The sequence below is a fragment of the Macrosteles quadrilineatus genome, unplaced genomic scaffold (assembly GCF_028750875.1).
Source record: "Macrosteles quadrilineatus isolate MER2022 unplaced genomic scaffold, UCM_ALF_1.0 Scaffold_8__2_contigs__length_117827958, whole genome shotgun sequence".
In the NCBI taxonomy this organism is placed as follows: Eukaryota; Metazoa; Arthropoda; class Insecta; order Hemiptera; family Cicadellidae; genus Macrosteles; species Macrosteles quadrilineatus.
The window spans coordinates 71,771,640-71,792,728 of record NW_026542601.1 but is presented as its reverse complement, the minus strand read 5'-3'; the positions used below and the strand labels follow the sequence as shown (position 1 = coordinate 71,792,728).

General features: G+C 36.4%; 1 protein-coding gene across 4 annotated transcripts in view; it reads right to left on the bottom strand.

The window, feature by feature from the left end:
• Positions 1-3,049: 3,049 nt before the first annotated feature.
• Positions 3,050-21,089, bottom strand: part of LOC128999883 (probable chitinase 10) — a 72,111-nt gene continuing 54,071 nt past the window's right edge. For all 4 annotated transcript variants that reach the window (XM_054426621.1, XM_054426624.1, XM_054426623.1 and 1 more), the window contains 16 exons: positions 19,222-19,415; positions 16,988-17,225; positions 16,491-16,670; positions 15,915-16,038; positions 13,168-13,268; positions 12,371-12,579; positions 11,471-11,709; positions 10,630-10,823; positions 9,169-9,404; positions 8,401-8,555; positions 7,899-8,039; positions 7,219-7,366; positions 6,459-6,644; positions 5,993-6,115; positions 4,606-4,807; positions 3,050-4,323 (listed from right to left, as the gene is read on the bottom strand). In XM_054426621.1, the coding sequence (XP_054282596.1) occupies positions 4,106-4,323; positions 4,606-4,807; positions 5,993-6,115; positions 6,459-6,644; positions 7,219-7,366; positions 7,899-8,039; positions 8,401-8,555; positions 9,169-9,404; positions 10,630-10,823; positions 11,471-11,709; positions 12,371-12,579; positions 13,168-13,268; positions 15,915-16,038; positions 16,491-16,670; positions 16,988-17,225; positions 19,222-19,415 (2,888 nt within the window). In that variant the 3' untranslated portion in view covers positions 3,050-4,105. The remainder of the gene's footprint in view (positions 4,324-4,605; positions 4,808-5,992; positions 6,116-6,458; positions 6,645-7,218; positions 7,367-7,898; positions 8,040-8,400; positions 8,556-9,168; positions 9,405-10,629; positions 10,824-11,470; positions 11,710-12,370; positions 12,580-13,167; positions 13,269-15,914; positions 16,039-16,490; positions 16,671-16,987; positions 17,226-19,221; positions 19,416-21,089) is intronic.

Here is a 21,089-nt window from a genome sequence, read left to right as displayed (position 1 = left end):
AGATTGTCGTAATTGTCATATACCAGTAGTGAGCATGCCAGGATATAATGGCTGTAAACTGTGAGAATTCGCAATCTTGCGAAGATGGGGTTACAGTGGGCAATGCGGTCACTAAAAGTAATGAGTCTTACAGCACGTATTTGCAGCACTTAAATGTCCTCAACATCCGCAGCATGGCCCCATAGCAGTAGGCCGTAGCTCACATGGCAGTGGAACATAGCTTGGTAGATGTTCAGCAGGTATGGCTGAGTGATGAAATTTTGTAGCTCGAGCAGCAGGCAACGCATACCCTAAAAAGTTTGCAACTAACTTTGCTGATGTGATCGTTCCACGCCAACTTCCTATCCAGATGAAATCCAAGGAGCTTCACTGGCTCATCCCGTGGGGCATTTCTCGCCATACTGCAGATTAGTGCCTGGGTTTTATCCTGGTTGAGCTGGAAACCATTTTCTTCAAACCAGCAGAACGCTTCAGTGAGATGCTGGTTTGCATCTGCTGTGGACAGCTCAACTTGGGGTCCCCCCGTGATACCAGAGTTGTATTGTCGGCAAAAAGCACCACCCCTCCATCTCTATCAAGGTCGTTGATCATTACAAGGAATAGTAACGGGCCTACAATCGATCCCTGAGGAACACCGTACCTGACACTTTTGGGCTTAGATGTTGCGCCCTCAACGGAGACCACCTACTGTCTTCCCGCCAGATAGGAGTCGATCATCCTCAGTGCCACGCTACCTACTGCCCAAACTCCTCAACTTCCCATGCAGAAGATTATGATTGACACAGTCAAAAGTACGACTCAAGTCACACATTGTGAGAGTCACTGTATCGCCAGCCTCAAAAGCTTCACCAACCAAGTCAGCCAACCTCTTAATTGCTCCAGTGATGGACCTACCTTTCCTGAAGCCATACTGCCTATCTGATATCAAACTGTTTGTCTCCAAGTACTGTGTCAGTTGGGATAATATTACGGCTTCGATGATTATGCCCAGAACTGGCACTATGGAGACAGGCCTGTAACTAGTAAGAATGTCTCGATCTCCCTTTTTGTACACTGGCACAGTTCTAGAGGTCTTGAGGCATTTGGGAAAACACCATTTTTCAGGGAACTATTTATAACAATGGCCAGAGGGGCAGATATAACATCTTTAACCTTCTTCAACCAGGATGCCAACATTCCATAAAAATCTGGGATATTTGAGCTATTTGATCATGTAATGAAGTCCAATGTTAGAACAACAAATCAGTTATCTTTATGGGCTCATTTCTGTGTATTTATTTGTACCTGAACTCTAACATTCTCAGGTAAACTAAATTAGCTGAACTAGCTGAACTTTTCCTTTAAAAAATCCTAACCAGCGAAATGGCTCCCATCCTTTAAGATACACCCTACAGTAATATAATGGTAACTGAATTACATGGTTAATTTATGTAGTTGTTTATATGTAGTATGGTGTGTTAAATCTCCAATATGTACAAAACTTAACTTATATATTTTTTACATCCAAAACGAAATAATTTAAATCAAATTAGTTAAATAAGTATTTAATTAATTAAACTAGAGGTCATCCAGTGGTCGAAACTTGACAAAAAATATGTAATGTACAGACTTCTCTACTTCGTAAATAAAACATCTGATTGGAATTTCTTCCGTTTATTTGATTTTTGGTTTATATTGTGTTCTTATTTTGTCATCAGCATGGCAACCCATAAGGTCCATGTTAATTTGTTTGAATTATTAAGTAATTTTTTGTGCTTATTTTAAAGTTTATTTTAATTTATGAAGGGATTCTGCACATCTTTCCAACAGTATGAGTAGATTTTCGCTGTGTATGAGCTGAGAAAAAATATTTTAAAGAAATATGCTTGCCTATTAATATATAGACTAGAGCTTGCCCGTGGTCGAAAACTCAACCAAAAATATGTATTATGCAAACTTCTCTATTTCCACCCCACACTGTAAATAAAACATGTGATTGGAATTTGTTTTGATTTTCTGTTTAAGTTTGTTTTGTTATTTTTTCACCAGCATGGCAACCCATAATAAAGCCCATGTTGATTTTTTTTTATTTCAAATTAATTTTTCGTGCTTATTTTTGAGTCTATTTTAATTTATAAAGGGATTCTGCACATCTACACAGGTAAATATTTTTCATTTGGTACCAACCGTTTATAATTCGGTCCAGTAGTATGGTCAGGCTAGCTCATCGATGGGCTAGCTGTCATAAGTTTTACAAAAGTTTTTTAATACAAGACGAGAGCTCGCCCCGTGGTTGAAAACTCAACCAAAAGTAGGCCTATGTATTGTGCAAACTTCTCATTTTCACCCCACGCTGTAAATAAAACATGTGATTGGAATTTCTTCCATTTGTTTTGATTGTCTGTTTATATTTTGTTGATATTTCGTCACCAACATGGCAACCCATACGAAGGTCCATGTTAATTAAAAAAAATTTAAATTCATTTTTTGTGTACGGTATATTTTTGAGCCTTTTTAAAATTTATAAAGGGATTCTGCACATCTAAATAAAAAATATCTTTCATTTGGTACCAACAGCATGTAATTTGGTCCAGTAGTATGGTCAGGCTAGCTGTCATAAGATTGCAAAAGTTTTTTAGTATATAAGATAAGTAGCCACAGTTATCATTGTATGGTAGACAACAAATACAGTTTACTTCTCCACAACCCAACCATCTTTGAAACCCGAATTCCATATAACTTTTGGGCCTGGGGAAATTTTTAACAGTGTTAAAATCATTTGGGCGTTTTAGTCACCATTTCAGTTAAAACAGAACACCAATAGGACCAGCTTACCTGTTTCAATTCAGTCAAAACCATAAAATAAATAAATACCCCCGCACAGAGACCTGCAGATGATTTTAATATGAAAACATATTATATTGTTGTTTTCTATAAACTGCTAAACAGATACATGTCACCAACATAGAGCTGGATGGATAAAACATTAATATAAGAATCCTGCTACATCATATCTTAACCAAGTAGCCTATTTATAGTATAGGGTAAAAATTAAATAAAAACAAAAACAAAGTCTTTACTACTTTTTATATATAAGAATATTTACACATATATCTTTCATAAACAATATATTATGGTACGGATAATGCATGGTAAATCATCACAACTGAGGCCTAAGCTCCTAATACAAAACAATTTTCAACATTAATCAGCGTAATCCATAGGGATGCAAAATGAAATAAATATAAACGTATAAAAGGAGCTATGGTAATGAATTCAAGATAGTTAAAAAAAGATCACAAACACTTTGACATAAATTATTTTACAATTAATTTACTTAAGGTTTACATTTTTGTAAAACGCAACAATTCCAGTTTTATACAAAACAATATAATCTACACACATTTGTACAAGTTTTGCTTAGGGTGTGCGGGAAATCTTCAGTAGGTTTGTTGAGCATCGAGTTTTATCTTAACTACTCATCCATGGCACACTGTTCTCTTCTAACCATTTGCAATTTTATTCCTCAATATTTCTGATAAAAGTTTGTGAAAGAATAGTCCCAAAAAATTGTTTTTGCAAAAGTTAAACTCAACTTTTTTAAGGCACATAAGAACGAAGAACTCAAAAAGTCGCAGTTATTACAATAAAGGTATTATATTGAATTTTTAAATGCATTTCTAGCCCAAATAAACTATTTGTTGATAATCATCAGACATAAAACTCTATCTTTCAATGTTATTTAATAGTTTTTATTTTATTTTATTTACTAAAACCAAAAAATACCATTTCAATTCATGTTTAATTGAATGAAATCATAAAAACACAAAATGTTAAAAATGTATGGAAAAAAATCCCCCTAACTATAACTATTTTTTTAAATTCGATTTCTCTCAAATGGGACTTTTCAAGATTTTAAACCTTTTAATACCTCCAAATGATCTACGACCAACTTCAAACATTTTTTATTCATACTCCAATGTCTAAGAAAACTGTAAAACCGAAACCATCTATTATAGACAGTTATTTTGAAATTTCCATCCAAGAGGACATGACAATACTACCCTTCCAAGACATGTTACGCAACTCGCTCGTCACTCTAAAACCTTCCCGCCCCTCCATTCCTCTATCTCCTACTGGTGGGCGGAGCTTGCGTGTGTTGCGTGCATCCCTCCACGTTCTCCGGCCAATCACAGACGTTCTCGTTGGGGTTGAACACGAGGTTGCTGGGACAAGGCATGTGATGTTTCCGTTCTCCCTCGCACATGTAGTACATGGTACAGTCAGCCTTGTCAGGGTGGTAGGATATGTGGCCGTCTTCCTCCTCACATGTCACTGATGTGGCTGCAATAGACGGTGGAGTGTTAGACTACATTGAAACTTGAAAGACTTGTTAAATTGACATAATCTTTTGAAAATGACTATATTGATAGTAAAATCATAAACAATTTCAAAGTCAAAGTGTTAATTTATAGTAAATATTTTGAAATACCACTGTAATCACCTAAAGCAGAGACTGAGAATAATTTAACAGCCATACTGAATTTTTTGTATTATTTCCAAGTAGGATTCCCAATTTCTAATCTTCTATTCTTACTGAGCTTGTTGGGTCGTGAAGCTACTTACGGTCCTTGGTGGTGTACTGTCCACTGGATACTGAGGTCTCAAAAGGTCCGTCATACTCTAGTTTCACCCTGTAGTCCTCCAGTTCCTGTTTCATTGCGTTGATCAACGGATACTTCCCTGTGCCGCACATTCCTCTAAAGTCGTCCATGTCTACAGACCAGATCATTATTCCACCAAATCCTTCCTCCTTCAGCCAAGCCATCTGAAATGAAAAATGAAATGAGATATATTCATTAGACAACCATCATGACCGTGATATTTTCCTGTCCTAACTTAAAGTGTACCAGGTGAGTCGGTGGCTCAATTGGTAGCGTTACGGACTTCGGGCCCATGGCAGTGATATCGTGGGTTTGGATCCTGGTCACTGTCACAAACATTTTATCAGTACAGTTCACCTTTGTACTGTACCGGCTCACCCCTTGCTTTGCTGGATACATTCCACGCACAGATCTGTAGTCTATGTGGATGGGCAAATGCAAGGTTAGAGGAGGCCACCAACCTCTTAAAAAAAGTGATAATTTGAGGAGAATAAGAAGTGAAATTTGGTATTGATGAGCTGGGGGCTCAGTCGGTAGTATTACAGATTAATGTAATGGTGAGTCAATGTCTTTGCACTTATCCATCCATACATTAGTGTAAAACATTAATCTGTAATAGTTATTTGTGTAACTAGTGGTGAAAGTGGCACTTTGCTGCACATGAGAGCAATGTTTACGCACGAGCCGCAGGCGAGTGCGTAATGATCTCGAGTGCAGCAAAGGCCTTTTTCACTCGTGTTACACATTACATTTTTCCTACAGTCACTATAAAGCATATAAATAATTAGTCTTTCAAACACTATACAACACTTTTTTCGATTCAGCTGGCAACACAAATGGTGCCCAAGAGAAAGTAGTACCCGTGGTCCGTATCGCTCCGCTATTTTTCCTCGGCAAGAAATGTGCTCTGCGTTTTGAGAATATAGTTCCGTATGTTTTAGTAATTTGAAGTGGTTTCCGCGCCTAAAAAAATGCTTTAAAGGTATTTTCTTGTTTATTAAGATCGTAGGAATGTTTTAAAAACGTTTAAAAGAAAAGTCCAGAAAGTTCAGAAATACCGAAACTATAAACACGAAATGACAGGTTAACTCGTAGTTATAATAGTCAATCAGCTGCTCATAGAATTATTATCTTTAAGTGTTGCCAACCTATTTCCAAGCGTACACGGATTACGTGCATAATAAAACCACGCTGTTTTGTGTTGTTTGGTTGGAATCCTGATGTGCGACAAAGTATAAACCGTACGGCAAAGTATAAATATGCAGCAATTAGCAGCTTTCTGTACTATAAACAGTACAGGGAAGCCAACTTTGTCGGGTGACTGTAGGAAAAAGAATTTTGCATTGTACCTTGGTCTTGAGTGATCTCTCATCATCAAAGCCGACCCACTGGTCTCCTCGGTATGCGAATGGAACTTGCTGTTCGTTGTCCCAGACTAGAGTGGTGTTCTCTCCATGGAGGAAATCACAAACCTACAATGGGAAAAAGTTTTGAGAAAATATTCAACTACAGTTGGAGTAACTGCCTTGAGAGAATAAAATAATCAAAGAGTGAGATTACTGTGATAAATAACAATATCTTTTCTCGCAGTTTAAATGGTAAACTTTTAATAAAATTTTAAAAACTCATAAAGCACAATTTTCATTCCGTCAGCCTGTACCTTAACTTGAACCATCCCCTATTACCACAGTACCCACAATAATAGATGACACATTACTTGGCCACCAATCATAGAAACGAAACACTCTTATCAATCTAAATGTTTGATAATATGTTACTGAACAAAAATAACTTAGTGTGATCACAACTACCAACCTCGTAGTAGCTCATGAAGCCAGCTTCTCCGGTGTACTTGCCCGGAGTACCCCCACCTGAGGCAGGTGCCCCAATGTCAAACTTGGTTGGGTCAACGAGACTGAAGGATCGTCCGTAGGTCGGCATTCCAATCATCAGCTTCTCCTTGGGTGCGCCTTGCTTTACCCACTCCCTGGCACTGTAGTCCTGCAAACACACAACAATCAATACAATTTTAAGACAACATAATAAGGTTTATCTTGATGTTATACCTACTAATATTACGAGTAGCTTGTATAGGGTAATTGAACTGGGTTCTCAATTTTGAGATATTTGAATAGATTCTACTCCAAAATAAGAAACCATTGAGTCCATTCATTTCAAGAGGTCAAACATGACAAGTTTAGTCTACAAACCTTGGTCATGATGTCATAACATTTAGTTTTGATTTTACTTTTACTTTTTAGAGTGCTCTAAATCAGAATTCACTGTTAAAGTAGTGCAACTAGTGCAAAACTATTCTTTCTCAATGATTAACACAATATACTGTCCACAGATCTACTCTTGTAATGGAAACCGTGTGATTGTGAAACTTGATACCCATTGTTAAAACTGTTGTCATAGTTTAAGAATAGGTGGAATAACTAAAACGTACTTTATATAGAAAATATGTGTATGGCATTAAAAAAAGAGAAGGAAAGCAAAGAATTAATCATAACTATAATTAATAAAAATATAATTAAAGAAAGTCATAATAAACAGTTAGAGTGCAATGACTTACAACTGTCAGTTTCTTCTGGTAGGCTGTAGCACTCTCAAGAGGGTAGAGCGGTGAGTTGTGTCCAACTTGGCGTTCCCACTGTCCGTGGAAATCGTAAGTCATCACGTTGATGAAGTCCAGGTACTTAGCGATCTCAGGCACGTCGTAACTACAAGACCAATAAAATTAGTCAATATAACCAGTTATTTGTGGCCCATACCACAAACGGATATTAACATCAAAATTTAACCACAAAATGCAATTTCAGGCAAGTAAAATTTTCTTTAGGTTTAGACTAACATAATATGAATGACAAACTGAACAAAATGAAGGCACCTAAAACCACTGAATAGATTATTCATTTGGAAATATAATCAAATCACATACTTGATCAGGAAGGAGACCACAAGAACAAAAAGACCTAGATGAAGGTGGATGAATGACCATCTTGAATGCCTCTGATTATGACAAGAATAAGAAGGCAAACCTCTGATAATGACAAGGAGAAGTCAAATAATTTAATTTATGAAGGTGGAGGGACGTGGATAAGAGAGGAGTAAGATGGCCGATAAAGTAGTTGAAGAGGAACTGCAAAGGGGGAGGGGGAGGGATTAAAGAAAATAGATGAGGACTAGTCGGAAAGGAATGGGATATAGTTATTGCTGGAACTTCTTGAATACAAAACTAAACAATCTACATACCCAGCGGCAATAGCCTCGAAGCTGGCTGGCACTGCTGCTGTCAGTAACAATCTTGGCTGGCCAGAACTCTTGGCTTCTCCTTCAAATGCCATACGCAGCTCCTTCAATAGGTTTACATAGCTTGCTCTGTCGTCAGCTCCCCTGGTGAAAAAACAACACATAAACTGTGATCAATAACCACCAAGTTGGACACAACTCACCACTCTACCCTCTTGAGAGCGCTACAGCCTACCAGAAGAAACTGACAGTTGTAAGTTATTGCACTGTAATTTTTCTTTTCTTCTTGACCAATCCAGTTACCTGTCATGATATACAAGTTTTGTACAAATTAAAAGCTATAGTGTTTGTGTATTTATTTGTACAATGTATTAATACTTTCAACCCTGTTGTCTGATATATCATTATAGTTGTCGTAATTGATACAACAAAATGGTTACTTACTTACACCTACTTTCTGTGAGATATATTTACAGAAAAGTTGTCCCAAACTTTATTGACTCACCTAGGGTACTCCCAGTCAACGTCTAATCCATTAAACTTGTACTCTCGTAGGAACTCAATGGCTTCGTAGACAAACTGGTTCATTCTAAACACGTTGCTAGTCAGCTCTCTGAAGGGAGACGAGCCAAACGCCCAACCTCCAATGGCCAGGAGGATCTAGAATGGAAAGTGATCTTGAATGCCTCTGATTATGACAAGGAGACGGCAAACCATTTAAATTGTAACTCAATAAAAACAGAAAAGGAAATAATATAAATAAATAAAATAAAATAAATAAAATAAGGTACAATTACTCTATCTGATGATGGGGGGTGTGTTATTTTCACTCAACTTCTACTAGTTGATAATAATAATCTAATCATTTGACTTTGTCTTTGACTTGACTTAATAAGAGCTCAGAATTCTTCTCCCTTAACTTATTCATATGTTTAAATCAGGGATTTTCTTCTTGGGGGGGATTCTTAAGGTATTCTTACTTCCCTTGATGTCAGATTTCTTCTCCCTGAACTTAATTCAACCGTAGGGTTCTTTTTTTTTGATCAAATCACCCTGATGGCCTCTAAATCATGGTTCTTCTCCTTCATCTCACCTTAAAATCAGATTGTCTCTCCCAGCTTAAGATAACAACAGATTTTGTTCCTCTCAAGTTACGGTACCTTAAAATCAGATTTTTCTCGGCCAATTCAAAGGTTCAGCTCAATTTAAAATCATAGGGTTCCCCTCTCATGACTTAACTCACCGTAAGCTCAAATTTATTCTCCCAACTCACCTTAAGGTCAGGATTCTTCTCCCTCAGCGCAACCACCTGCTTGTATCTCTCTCCTTCGCTCTCCTCCTCCTTCTCCTTGTCCTCAGCCTCTGCCAGCTTGTGATCCTTCAGTGCAGCGAAGGCGTAGATCACATGGGTACAGAGTGAAGCATCTATATTGTCCGGGGTGAACCTACCAGCGCCTGGACGCTTCTTGGACCAGCTGGTCATGTAACAGAACACCTGGGCTGGTCGCTCTGTAATCAATCAGCTGATTGTAGATATATTAATCAAACTTAATCCTATACGGTCATTGTCATAGGTTCAGTACAGTTTTACTCCAAAGTTAAATTCACTCTGTATTGTACCTACAATATGATTTTAAAATAGCCAGATTACATTATTCAATTTTCTATACGGTAGAACTTCAACAGTGAAAACTTATACATTATCCCAATTGTTCTCAGAAAAATTACAAAAAGTTCACTCATATTAAAGAGAAAACCGCAACAACATAATATTTTCCATTACAATAAACCACAAGTTTACATTTAATTAGTAAAAAAATTTGGATGCTGAAAATGATCAAAATTAACTAGATCGTTAATATCTACTTTTTATAGTCTCTACATACAGCATTCAGTTTGGTTGTCCCCATTGTTTCATTACCAGTTGTAGCCTACTGTATTGGGACAAAAATTCAAAGTTATCAATAGGCAAAAAGTTTAGGACAAAATCCATCTTCTTCGTAATAGTGAAAGTAAACTTTTTAGTAGACTTTCTTATCTGTGAATACATTATGAATAATATTCAGGCGAGGAAATTTGCATAAACTGATACTGGTACTTACGAACCCAGCACATTTAATAATAAATGTGATAAAATGCATTAATTCAAGAGTGTTTTTACAGTGAATAAGCCATCTGAACGCCTTTGGCAGTGTTTGTGAGTCATTTTTGCTGACGTCAGGCATACAGAAACGTTACAATAGAACACAAAAAAATTACATAGACTGATACCTATTGATACTCCTTTGAAAAATTTTAGCAGTATTTCAGCTATTTTTGCAATAACAGTTGTTTTAACAGCTGAAGTCCTAAAATTAATAATTAATTATCATTACCATTATCAATTAGATGGGGACACCACCTATGTGCATATTTCAACCCAAATATGAGTAACGGATGAGTGTAGAATGGAGTGAGTTGATCTGTGTAGCTTTGTTACTGACTAAGATCAGCTGTATCAGCAAGCATCATAAAAGCACAATGATCACGGACAGCTGGGTCCAGTTTACCGTTTACCATCAAAAAGCTACTGACTTCTCTCAGGATCGACCAGCAACATTTTATTTGTTAGATGATCACTATAACCACTCAGCTACCTAGCCAGTATACTTCTTTCAGTAGGTAATTATTGTGTCTACTGAATATTCTTCTTTGAGGGGCAAATAGTTTTGGGAAACTGTAACCATGTCCTCACCATTCTTGTTGATGGATGTGACCTGTAGAGAGGTGGTCGCAGGCTTGACTCCCTTCACCTTGTTGAGCAGCTCACTGACCGGGATCTTGATAGGCACAGGCTTGGTGACTGTCTCCAGAGCTACAGAGTTGGCTACCTTGCTCCAGTCAATGTCTTGCGCATTCGGTCCTCGCTTGATACCTCGCAGCTCCTCCCTGCAAAATGTACATTGTAAAAGTTCTACCTTAAAATAATTCAGAAAATATATTGTAAGGTAGTGGTAGTGAACTATCTGGTTCTGGTGGCAGAGTGGCTAGAGGGCTGTATGTAAAAACTCATGACAGCTGGTTGGGTCCCGAGTGTGATAGATTCTGGACCAGGTTGACATTTTGTTATTGGGCTAACAACTAATGATGGTATCTAACAAAAGGTTGACATCAGATAGTAAATAGATTAGGAAATGGTCCGTCCCCTAAAACTTTCAAAATGCTAATGGGATTATTTGCAAAATTACACAATAACTTAGTTGGGTAAATATTCGGATCTTATTATGTTATTATCAAACATTATTACTGAAAAACAAAAAAGCTTGTTGTGGTGACTGGATCAATTGGATACAGTTGTGACGGTTATATAAAACAATGCATTTAATATTTGTTGTCATTTTTATTACTGTGTTAGTGTCCTTTTTATCCTCATTCATCGTTGGCATACAGCAACAACAACCCACCAATTTTTTCCCTCATTCTTTGTTCATTTATAGTGCGGGGACTTCTCTTAGAACCCACAATCAATGAATTTAGGTCCCACTATTGTCATCCTATCTCTTCTTACTCCAGAGATGATTGCTTCAAGCTCCTACCTCATAGCTCCAATCAGCGGGTATTTGACATCGCCTCCGCATACAGTTCCAGAGAAATCATCCATGTCCACTGTCCACACCATGGCACCTCCGTAGCCGTTCTCCTTGATCCATCCCATCTTGTGCCGGATGCTCCGCTCGTCATCAAAGCCCACCCACTGGTCGCCCATTATTGCGTAGGGGACCTTCATCTCATCATCCCAGATGTAAGTGGCTCCGTTCCGCAGCATCTCACAAACCTAGAAAAGTAGTGGGTAAATGTAGGATTTGGATTGATTCTGTTCGGTTAGTCACACTGTCATGTCAAGAGCTTCAGTCAATAATTGAGTGAATCAAATGGATAAATTTACTCTTCAACCTAAGATTAAGAATAAGAATGGATTAGGAAATTAGACAATAGACTTTATTGAGATATTCTTAGAGACTATACAATGTGTCAGATATAAAATGAAAGGTTAAAACTATGATTTTAAATAATGGTGATCCAATTTTAGCTAATTTAACTTGACTTCTCCCTGTTGTAGTAAAAAAACCATGCTTACAAAAATTCCAGAAAAATCTTAATTCAGAAAATTCCAGAAAGTTAATGATTCCAAAACAAAACTGGTAGTGTAACTGCAAGACAAGTTCAAGTCTTCACAAGAGAAGTCTTTTGACATGATCCCAAAAGAGAGATGGTCGAAACATGTGAAGAGTGAAGAATGGAAGTAATTCGGAACAGCTGAGGAAGGCTGGAGAATCATATAATGTAGAAGACTGGATAATATGATAGTTTTGGGTAAGGTTAATTATCAAGTGGTATCGATCTTGAGCTTGCAAGCGCGAGATTCGTAGCATTGTTTTTTTTCTTCAGAAATGTACAATTATTTGGCTGGTTTTGGAATGTGACCCATGTCTTACCTCGTAATATGCCAAGAAGCCTGCCTCTTTGGTGTATTCACCAGCCTTTCCACCACCACTGGCTGGGGAGTTGACCTTGAAGTTGTTGGTGTTAGACAGAGTGAATGTTCGGCCGTAAGTGGGCATTCCGATAACAAGCTTGTCCTTAGGGGCTCCAAGTCGAACCCACATCTTGGCTGCATTGTCTACACTCAGTTGCTTACGCCATTCTGAAATGAATAATTTACAATTATTCTATTTACAAAACTGTAATGTATTATGTATAAAATGTTGTCAAGATAAGAGGAAACTGCCGCCATGTGGGAGCCAATAAAATACTACTAATTATTACAGGGCAATAATCAATCACTTGAGTAATTTTTTTGTGTCAATATTTGTGTTCACTATCACAAAACCTGACTGAAAAAAGTTACTTATTCAAAGATGAAATGCAGTTAAGAATTGGATAGTTCTCTTTGCAGTTACACATTGTTAAGAATTACACAACTAAAAGGCTATAGCACAGGTAACAAACAATATTTCTGCAAAAACAATGCTGATAAGGTGTGCCATCAAAACTATAGCCAACTTTAATGATCTATTTTTGAATGATACAAAGCTAACAAAAATAAACAATCTACTTACTGAGAAACTAACCATCCATCAATATTTTATATTATTTGTTCTGTCTTTATCTTTATCTTTCAAGTTGGTGAACAATTCCAGGCCCTTGTACAAACTGAGATTTTCGATGTTGGCAGATCAATTTACATTAAATACATTCAAGCAACCATAACCAACTTTAACACAATCCGTACCTGAGTCGCTGGACGGAGCGTACAGTGGTGCGTTGTGGCCCGTCTCACGTTCCCACTTGCCGTGGAAGTCATAAGCCATCAAGTTAATGAAATCCAGGTAGCTGTGGAAGAAAACGGTGTAAAAATCCCACTTTTAAGAACCCACTCAAGAAAACTTCTAACACAAATGCTGTTTTGTCAAAGTTTCGTCAGATGGTCGAGCACATCTTTTTAAAATATCCATAGGAAAAGAACATAAAAAAAGTGCAGCATTTTAAGTCTTTTCCATTATAAGTAAGACATTGTGGAGTTACAACAACAGGTTACACTTTGGTAGAATTGTTTACTTTCTAATGCAACACTGTCCAAGTGTTTTTACATCCACAAAATCATCAAAGTATGCTTACACTGTTTGTAGATTGTTATCAATGAATTTGGTAGACACATACCTTAAACAATTAGGGTCAGAGAAATAAAATAAAACAAAATTGAAGTATTCAAAATTTTAGTTTGGGGTAGTGTACCCCCAGTCCCCCAAACAACAAATTGGTGTCTGTTATGCCTCCTTGCTTTAAGAAGTGAGTGTAACTTGCTTATGAGTGTACTTTTGGGCCATGAGGGGACTTGCGAAGGAATACTTTGGCATTTTAGATCTGCTAGGGATCTATAATATAAAGCCAATAAGAAACGATAGCGAACTTTTGAGAATACCCTAAGTCGCACACCTATCAACCACATACTTGAATTAAAGGTCTTGATGTGAAACTTCCCAGAAAAACCTTTGTTTTTCAATCAACTATCTCCTACATTTAAAGGTACGAACTTCATTTAAAGGGCTATATTGAATCACATTTAAAATATCAAAGATGCATCAGATGTTAAATTTGTTTTTATTTATAGTTTGTTTGTTTACTTTTTCCCTCACTAATCTTTTGATGGAATGGGCACACGGGAGGGACTAAGGCTAAAGGTGTAGTGACATCATATCTCTAATGGCTAATGTCTTCTCTTGAGGCAACACGATTACCGTAACGAGACGACATGATATCAGCGGCGTTCGTGGTTTAGTTGGTGGCGTTTCGGATTAATATTCAGGAGGTCTAGGGTTCGAAACTAGCCGGAGACACTAACTTTTTGTCAACGATTTTTTCTTAGAATGCGAATACTTCATAACTGGACATACATCTTTTGTTAGAATTTGATGCATTTATAATTTTATTCAAGAACAGAACTTTTTTTAAATATTGAACCTTTATTCGATTTTTATCTTATATCTTTTTTATAGTATCAGCAAGTTTGGTTGGTTAGGTTAGGTTATGACAGTTTAATTTTATAATACTAAATTTTAAAATTAATTTTACAATTAAAAATTAAAAGTAATCATTTAATTAGATTTTGATCTTATATAGTTTTTATATTATCAGCAAGTCTGGTTGGTTAGGTTATGATATAACAGTTTAATTTTTAAAATTAAAAATGTATTTTATAATTAAACAGTTAATTTTATAACTAAAAATTGAAAGAAATTAATTTAAAATTTTTCATCTTAGCGGTTCTAGCGGCGAACGCTGACACTACAAGATATGTTAGCCTTAGTCCCTCCCGTGTGCCCCACCGATCTTTTGATTTCCATTACAGATGTTTACATTACGATAAATGTATTAGTTTTTATTCTGACATACATTTCTATGCAAATATACAGTAAAACTTCACAAAAAAAAAAATTTCTAGGAAAAATTGCTTATTTTTTCATGCGCCCTTTCAGCTGTTGACTATTGAGTTCCACAGACTGTCGAGTTAGTGAGGTTCTACTGTACAGGATAAACAGAGATCCATAGTAAGCGTGGAATTGCACAGTAGATTTAGAGACCCACATTATTTTCTTAAGGGGATATGCCTCCTTCTAAGACTTTTTTTAAATTATTTATTTTAAATGGCTTTTGTGGGTTTATTCTGTTTCTATTTCACCAAATTAGAGGATTTATATATAAAAAAAAATGTTATCCAAATCAATTTTTGGTCACTTTGGGGTAAATTTCAAAATTTTAAGAATTTTTTTTTTAAATTTCAGTTTTGAATAACTTTTTTGTTTATCAACATAATGTAAAAAAATGAAACATATTTTACTTTCCCACATAACAATGAACATTTCTGTGTATTGAAACTATGGTAACTCAACAAATACAGCTTTAGTAGACCTTTTTACAATAATATGAAAAATGTTACACGGAAAGATCAGATTTTTAATGTAAAACATAAAATTTCATAGGAATAAATAATTGCAGGATGTTCTCTATACACACAAACCTTCTAAATACTATTAAGAACATCTGGTTAAAATTTAATTGAAAAATAATAAGTAATTTTAAAGCTATTCAAACTTACGTAAATGTAGTAAATGAAAAACGTAGTTTTGAGAAAACGCTGTTTAAAGTTTTCATTTTACTTATTGTTGCTAGGCGCAACGTCTTCAATTTTATTATAAAAATCACTGAAAAATTCTCCAAATCAAATAAAACTTTGCATACATGTTCAGTAATAATTAAGGAATAAAAATTTGTCACTTTTGAAAAAAGTCAAAATATTTTATAAAATGGCCGATAGATGGAGGCACATCCCCAAGTATTCTTGCCCCATTGCGAAAAGCGGGCAGAACAACATATTTAAAACTATAAAACGCTGTTTCAGTGCCAATTAATTAAACAAAGCTTTGTTGTACAGCTAGCTGTGTAAAGTTGTCTAAACTATTACATTTATTTACTACAGACCTGGCAACAGCAGGCACATCATATCCTCCTTTCACATTGTCGGGACCAACAGGAACGGCTGCAGACAACAACAAACGAGCCTTCTTCTTCTCCTGTGCTTCTGCTTCGAAAGCCTCCCTCAGTTCTGAAACATTGCAACATACATTTTAGTAAATAATTGATTACCAGTATATCTGTTTATCTTGATACAAGTTGATAAAGTTGTTCTAATGGTATAGATTTCATTTCTGATCATTGGAAGGAATCCCAACCATGAAATTAAGTCTTTTTAGTAACCAAACTTACACTACATCATTAGAAGTAAAAGCATTGATTTATTACATTTTTCCCCATTGGATTGAAGTCTCATATGTCTACTTTTATAAATTAATTGACATATTTGCCTCCATCCCGTAGTTAATATGTTTACGTTGGAAAGGAGTAACTTCAATTGAGAGCTCCTTAATCACTGGAGGAGTACAATGGTAGCAAAACGGGAGTGCCGATGGAGACCTGTGGGGGTGCGTGCGTTTAAAGGGACTTGACCTGGTCTCCATCGGCACTCCCGTTTTTCTATCACTGTGAAACAAAACTAACCCTTGAGCAGCAAAACGTAGTTCTTCTTGTCGTCTGTTCCCTTGGGGTACTCCCAGTCGATGTCCAGACCATCAAAGTGCCTTGCTCGCAGGAAGGGGATGGCCGAGTAGATGAATGTTTGGCGAGAGTATCTCGTGGCTGCTAGTTCCTTGAACCTCTGTGTTCCAAAAGACCATCCTCCTGTTAGGGTCCAAAGTTTGTCATTATTAATATTAGTAATGGTAATATGCCCTATCTTAATTTACGAGGGGCGTAAAGATATTTACAAATTAATAAACAAAATTGACGGGACTTTTCCAAAATATAGTTATAAATAAACTGAAAATGTATAAGAGATCAACACTACACAGGTTACCCATGAGTTCCACTTAACAGGGTTTAGTCATACTTATCAAATTAAATCTCATCCAAGCATTAACTAATGGACAAATTAGTCTTCAAAGCTATAGGTTAACAATAAGAGCAGATTACTGGTATCATGGGGCATGGTATCTCACCTATGGCAAGCAATGTTTTCAACTTGGGGTTGGCTTTTTTGAGGTTGTGGATTCTGTCGTACAATCCCGGAACGCCATCCTTGGTTTCATCGTTGCTCTCATAGCTTGAAAGTTTGCCCTTCTTCAACCATCCAAAGGCAAAGATGATGTGAGTGCAGAGGTCGGGGTCAATGTCTTCAGGGACGAATTTCCCGATTTTCGTACGGTACTGGGCCCAGTTGGTGTAATAGCAGACAACCTAAATCAAAGTGATTATTTAGTGTAGTTAGGTGGGTCACATAGAATCCTAAAATAATTACCTATTGGGAACCGGGCATCGTAGGCCTAACATGGGCGTCCATCCAAGATGGGGGCTCTGAATTTACTTACTGGTACAAATTCATAACAATCTGCAACAGCTGAAAGCTCAGCTAACCTTGCAGTCTGTTACTACAGCTTGTTTGTTTCTAGCTGATGCCTACAAATTCTGTTATACATATATGTATATATATATATCTGCCTATAATATATGTATATACAACTTCCGTTCCTTCTCTTAAATCATGTCAAGCAATGTGACTGCCGTGTATGATGTAACTTTCACTATTATCCGATAAAATCTTGTATTAAACAACTTGTAGTTTTTCACTACCCTCAGTGCCCAACAAATTTAAAGTGATTTCCAGGTTTAATTGTGAACACAATGCCATGTATTAACACATGCCACATGCCCTACTCAAAAGGTAATATATTTCCAACAGACTGTTGTAAAATTATATATTGTTAAAAAACAAGAAACTCTAGAGAAAGATTTAGTTTTTACAAACCAATTTAAAAAGTTATGAAGGCGATTAATTAGGCCTATTTGTGGATTTGGCATGGGCTGAAATAAAATTCAATTGGTATTTTTTAATAAAAATCCGTGTAATAAGGAAAGTTTAACTCAATCCTTAAAAATTAATAAAACACAAAAGTGTCATACAACAAATTACAATAAAATTGAAAAAAAAAATGCTTTATAGATGTACGATTGGATTTTAATTGTAAGTCGTTCAATAGAAAGGAAACTTGCTATTTGCTCATACCAGTTTGAAAGTATCCTGCCGCGTCAACTCAATTACAATCACAAGTGTTTCATAACACGTTAATCAATGGACGGAAACACTCTATTGTACAGGATACGTTGTTTATACCAGATCCATTGTTGGACAATGGGAACTCGGAACAAGGCGTGAAACAGCTGATCAACACCTGTGAGAAGTGAGGTTATGAAACAGTTGTACGCCGGGCCACGGCCCACTTGACATAATGTCTGTCGGTTATATGATTACTATAATGACAGTTCTCGCCGCTGCATTGCCTCCAGCGGAGGAAGAGGGTTTAAAACGAAAGTGCGGTGTTCACACACCAGTGACTTCGCTGCGAAACCAGTCCTTTGATATATTGTGTTAAATTATTATGATTAAGAACTATTCATTCGTGCATGGTGAGCGGCTTGAAATCGGTTTCGCTGAAATTATAGGTTTTGATGGTATTATTCTTGCAGTTGCAATTTTAGATTATTACAGTAGTAAAATATACTGTCTGACCTTTTGATATACGGATGGGTTTTTAATCTTTCGTATGACTTCAAAGGTTGCCGTGTTGTACAATAGTTGGTATAGTCATTAATTGGTTTAGCCTAATAGAGACTGAATAACTACGAGTTTGGTTTTATGCTAGACGAGGGGCAGCACGGAATCTTCGGTGCGATATAATATAGGTACCCTTCTTTGTATATTGTGGAGTAATCGGAATTCCGTTATTAGTAATTAGAACCTTTGATTGTGGATAAAACGGGATATTTCATTCCCATGTTAAATTTGTTGCAATTTTAAGAATATAATTAAGCGAAAGATAGAGTTTAATGATGTTAGTTATCAATTTATGTCAAGGTTTATTTATGGATGGTACCCTGTATTATAACGTTAACCATAGCATCTACAACCTTCACGTCACATCAAACAGTTACAAAAACTAAGAGTGGAAATATAATTTTAGACTTAAGCAAACTCTGTGACTCATTCAATTATGTTCTTTTTTAGAAAGAAAAAATGCAGCTGGTGCATATGAATGGGATGTCTACTTCACCATTCAGAAGTCAATGCCAAAACATTCTCTCTGCATGTGAGTGCACGGTAGGCCTACTAGCATTAATTATACATCTTTGTAAATACATAACCAATGCTACTACTAAGCTGGGAGGAGTTTCTCACCTTGTATCCACTGCTACTCTCGTCTTTGCTGGACGCTACGCTGCTAGATTTCCTCTGCAGCACAGCGGGGACCACCCTTTCCCTCGTCCTCACCTTGAATCTGTTTACACTTGCTGATGTTTCTTGGTCACCCCTAAGTTTGTTTGCTGCGCTCGTCGCCGCGCTCGTGGGCCGCCTCAGTCTTCTCCTGACGGCTGAAAACGTAAACAAATTAAATGTAACCAATGTTCATAAGTGTTATGAGAAGCCAATTTAATGTACTAACTAAACATCTTTAATAACAAGGTCAACCATCGCCAACTTGATATTTTCAACTGGGAATATTTTCAATTCCCCTGCAATAAACATATCCAACTTGAAAACCCATATGCCAAATGATTGTCCACGTAATTCAAAGAGTAATAGCAGTCCAATGAGTACAGAGTTAACCAGATTCAATTGTGGATGTACTAAAGTCCACTATTTAGTTTGACTTAACTTAACTATAGCAATAATTAACCATCAACGACTTTGACAAGAGTGTCATTGGCCATTGTATGCAGGTATTTACTAAAGAAGCAAGAACGGAAAAAGATACTGATGGCCATAAAAAAATAATATCGCTTTGGTATCCCAAAACAGGGGGTTTCACAAATAGACTCTAAATGACGGCCTGATCACTGGTTGCTAGATCAACGTAAACTTCAACTTTGTATCTAATTAAGCTCCTCCGGTCCCGCCAATGCAAACCAAAAGCAACGTTACTTCAGTAAAGTCCAGAACGTTCAATGGTGCTCTATTTTTGGAGAATGGTAAGTAGTATTCAGTAAAATTGAGAACATTTAAAAATAAATTTGAACAAATTGAATAAGATCTAAAAAAAATACCTTTGTACAATTGACTTTGAAATGTAACAGGAAAAATACAAGTACAAAAATTCAGTACAGCCTTACTGAGTTAATCATTGTTGAATGCAAGGAACCGTTTTACACCGTGGAAGCGAATCTGCAATTAAGTAACTGAAACCGACATATGCAAACAACTATAGCTGCCTTTGTTATGCAAACAATGCAAATTGTTTCCGCATAGATTAGTTATAGATTAGATCTAATTAATTAATTGTTAACATGTTTTCTGGCCTTGTAGGTCAAGCGTGTAACTGCATAATGGCCTCCTTCCTTTAAGAAGCATTTTGGAAATGTATACCATGAAACTTAAATTTGCCGATAAATATCGGTTCGTTAATGATTATGGTTTTTCCAGTGTAAAGGAACAAGTTTATTTTTATTTGGTAAAATCAGATGTATAGATTGATTGTAATACAAGTAAATAAAACGTTAACAGAAAAATCGGTGGTTTAACAATGCAATATCTGCAATCTACACTCATTTGAAGATTTTAATATTCCACCACTTGATGGTGCAATAATGGGTCATTTGCTATCTTGATTAAACATTTAAGAGATACCTAACCTTATCCAGAACCTATAACACGTACGTACACACGTCGAAGGCATATTAAATATTAACATATTTAAACCCTCCTCAATACTTGACACCGCAGTCACATACGGTGCCCCGCCAAAAATGACATCATCGGGGCAATTTGCCGGTAGAAAGTGATCGCTTAGGCCTACAGATGGTTTCTCCGCCGGTCTGCGAGCTGTAATCAGCTGATAATATTGTCGTGTTAACTTTCCCGCCATTATCTGCTAATCGATCAAACATAACCTCGAAATTTACAACATAAACATAACAACATTACCTATAAGTCCAACTCACGGTTTATGTAATAAAGAAAATAATTATTTTATTTTAGTAAATATTCATTTTTTCTGACCCCTTTAACCCAAAGCATTGACGCAATACAGTTTGGACGTGAGTTTTAAA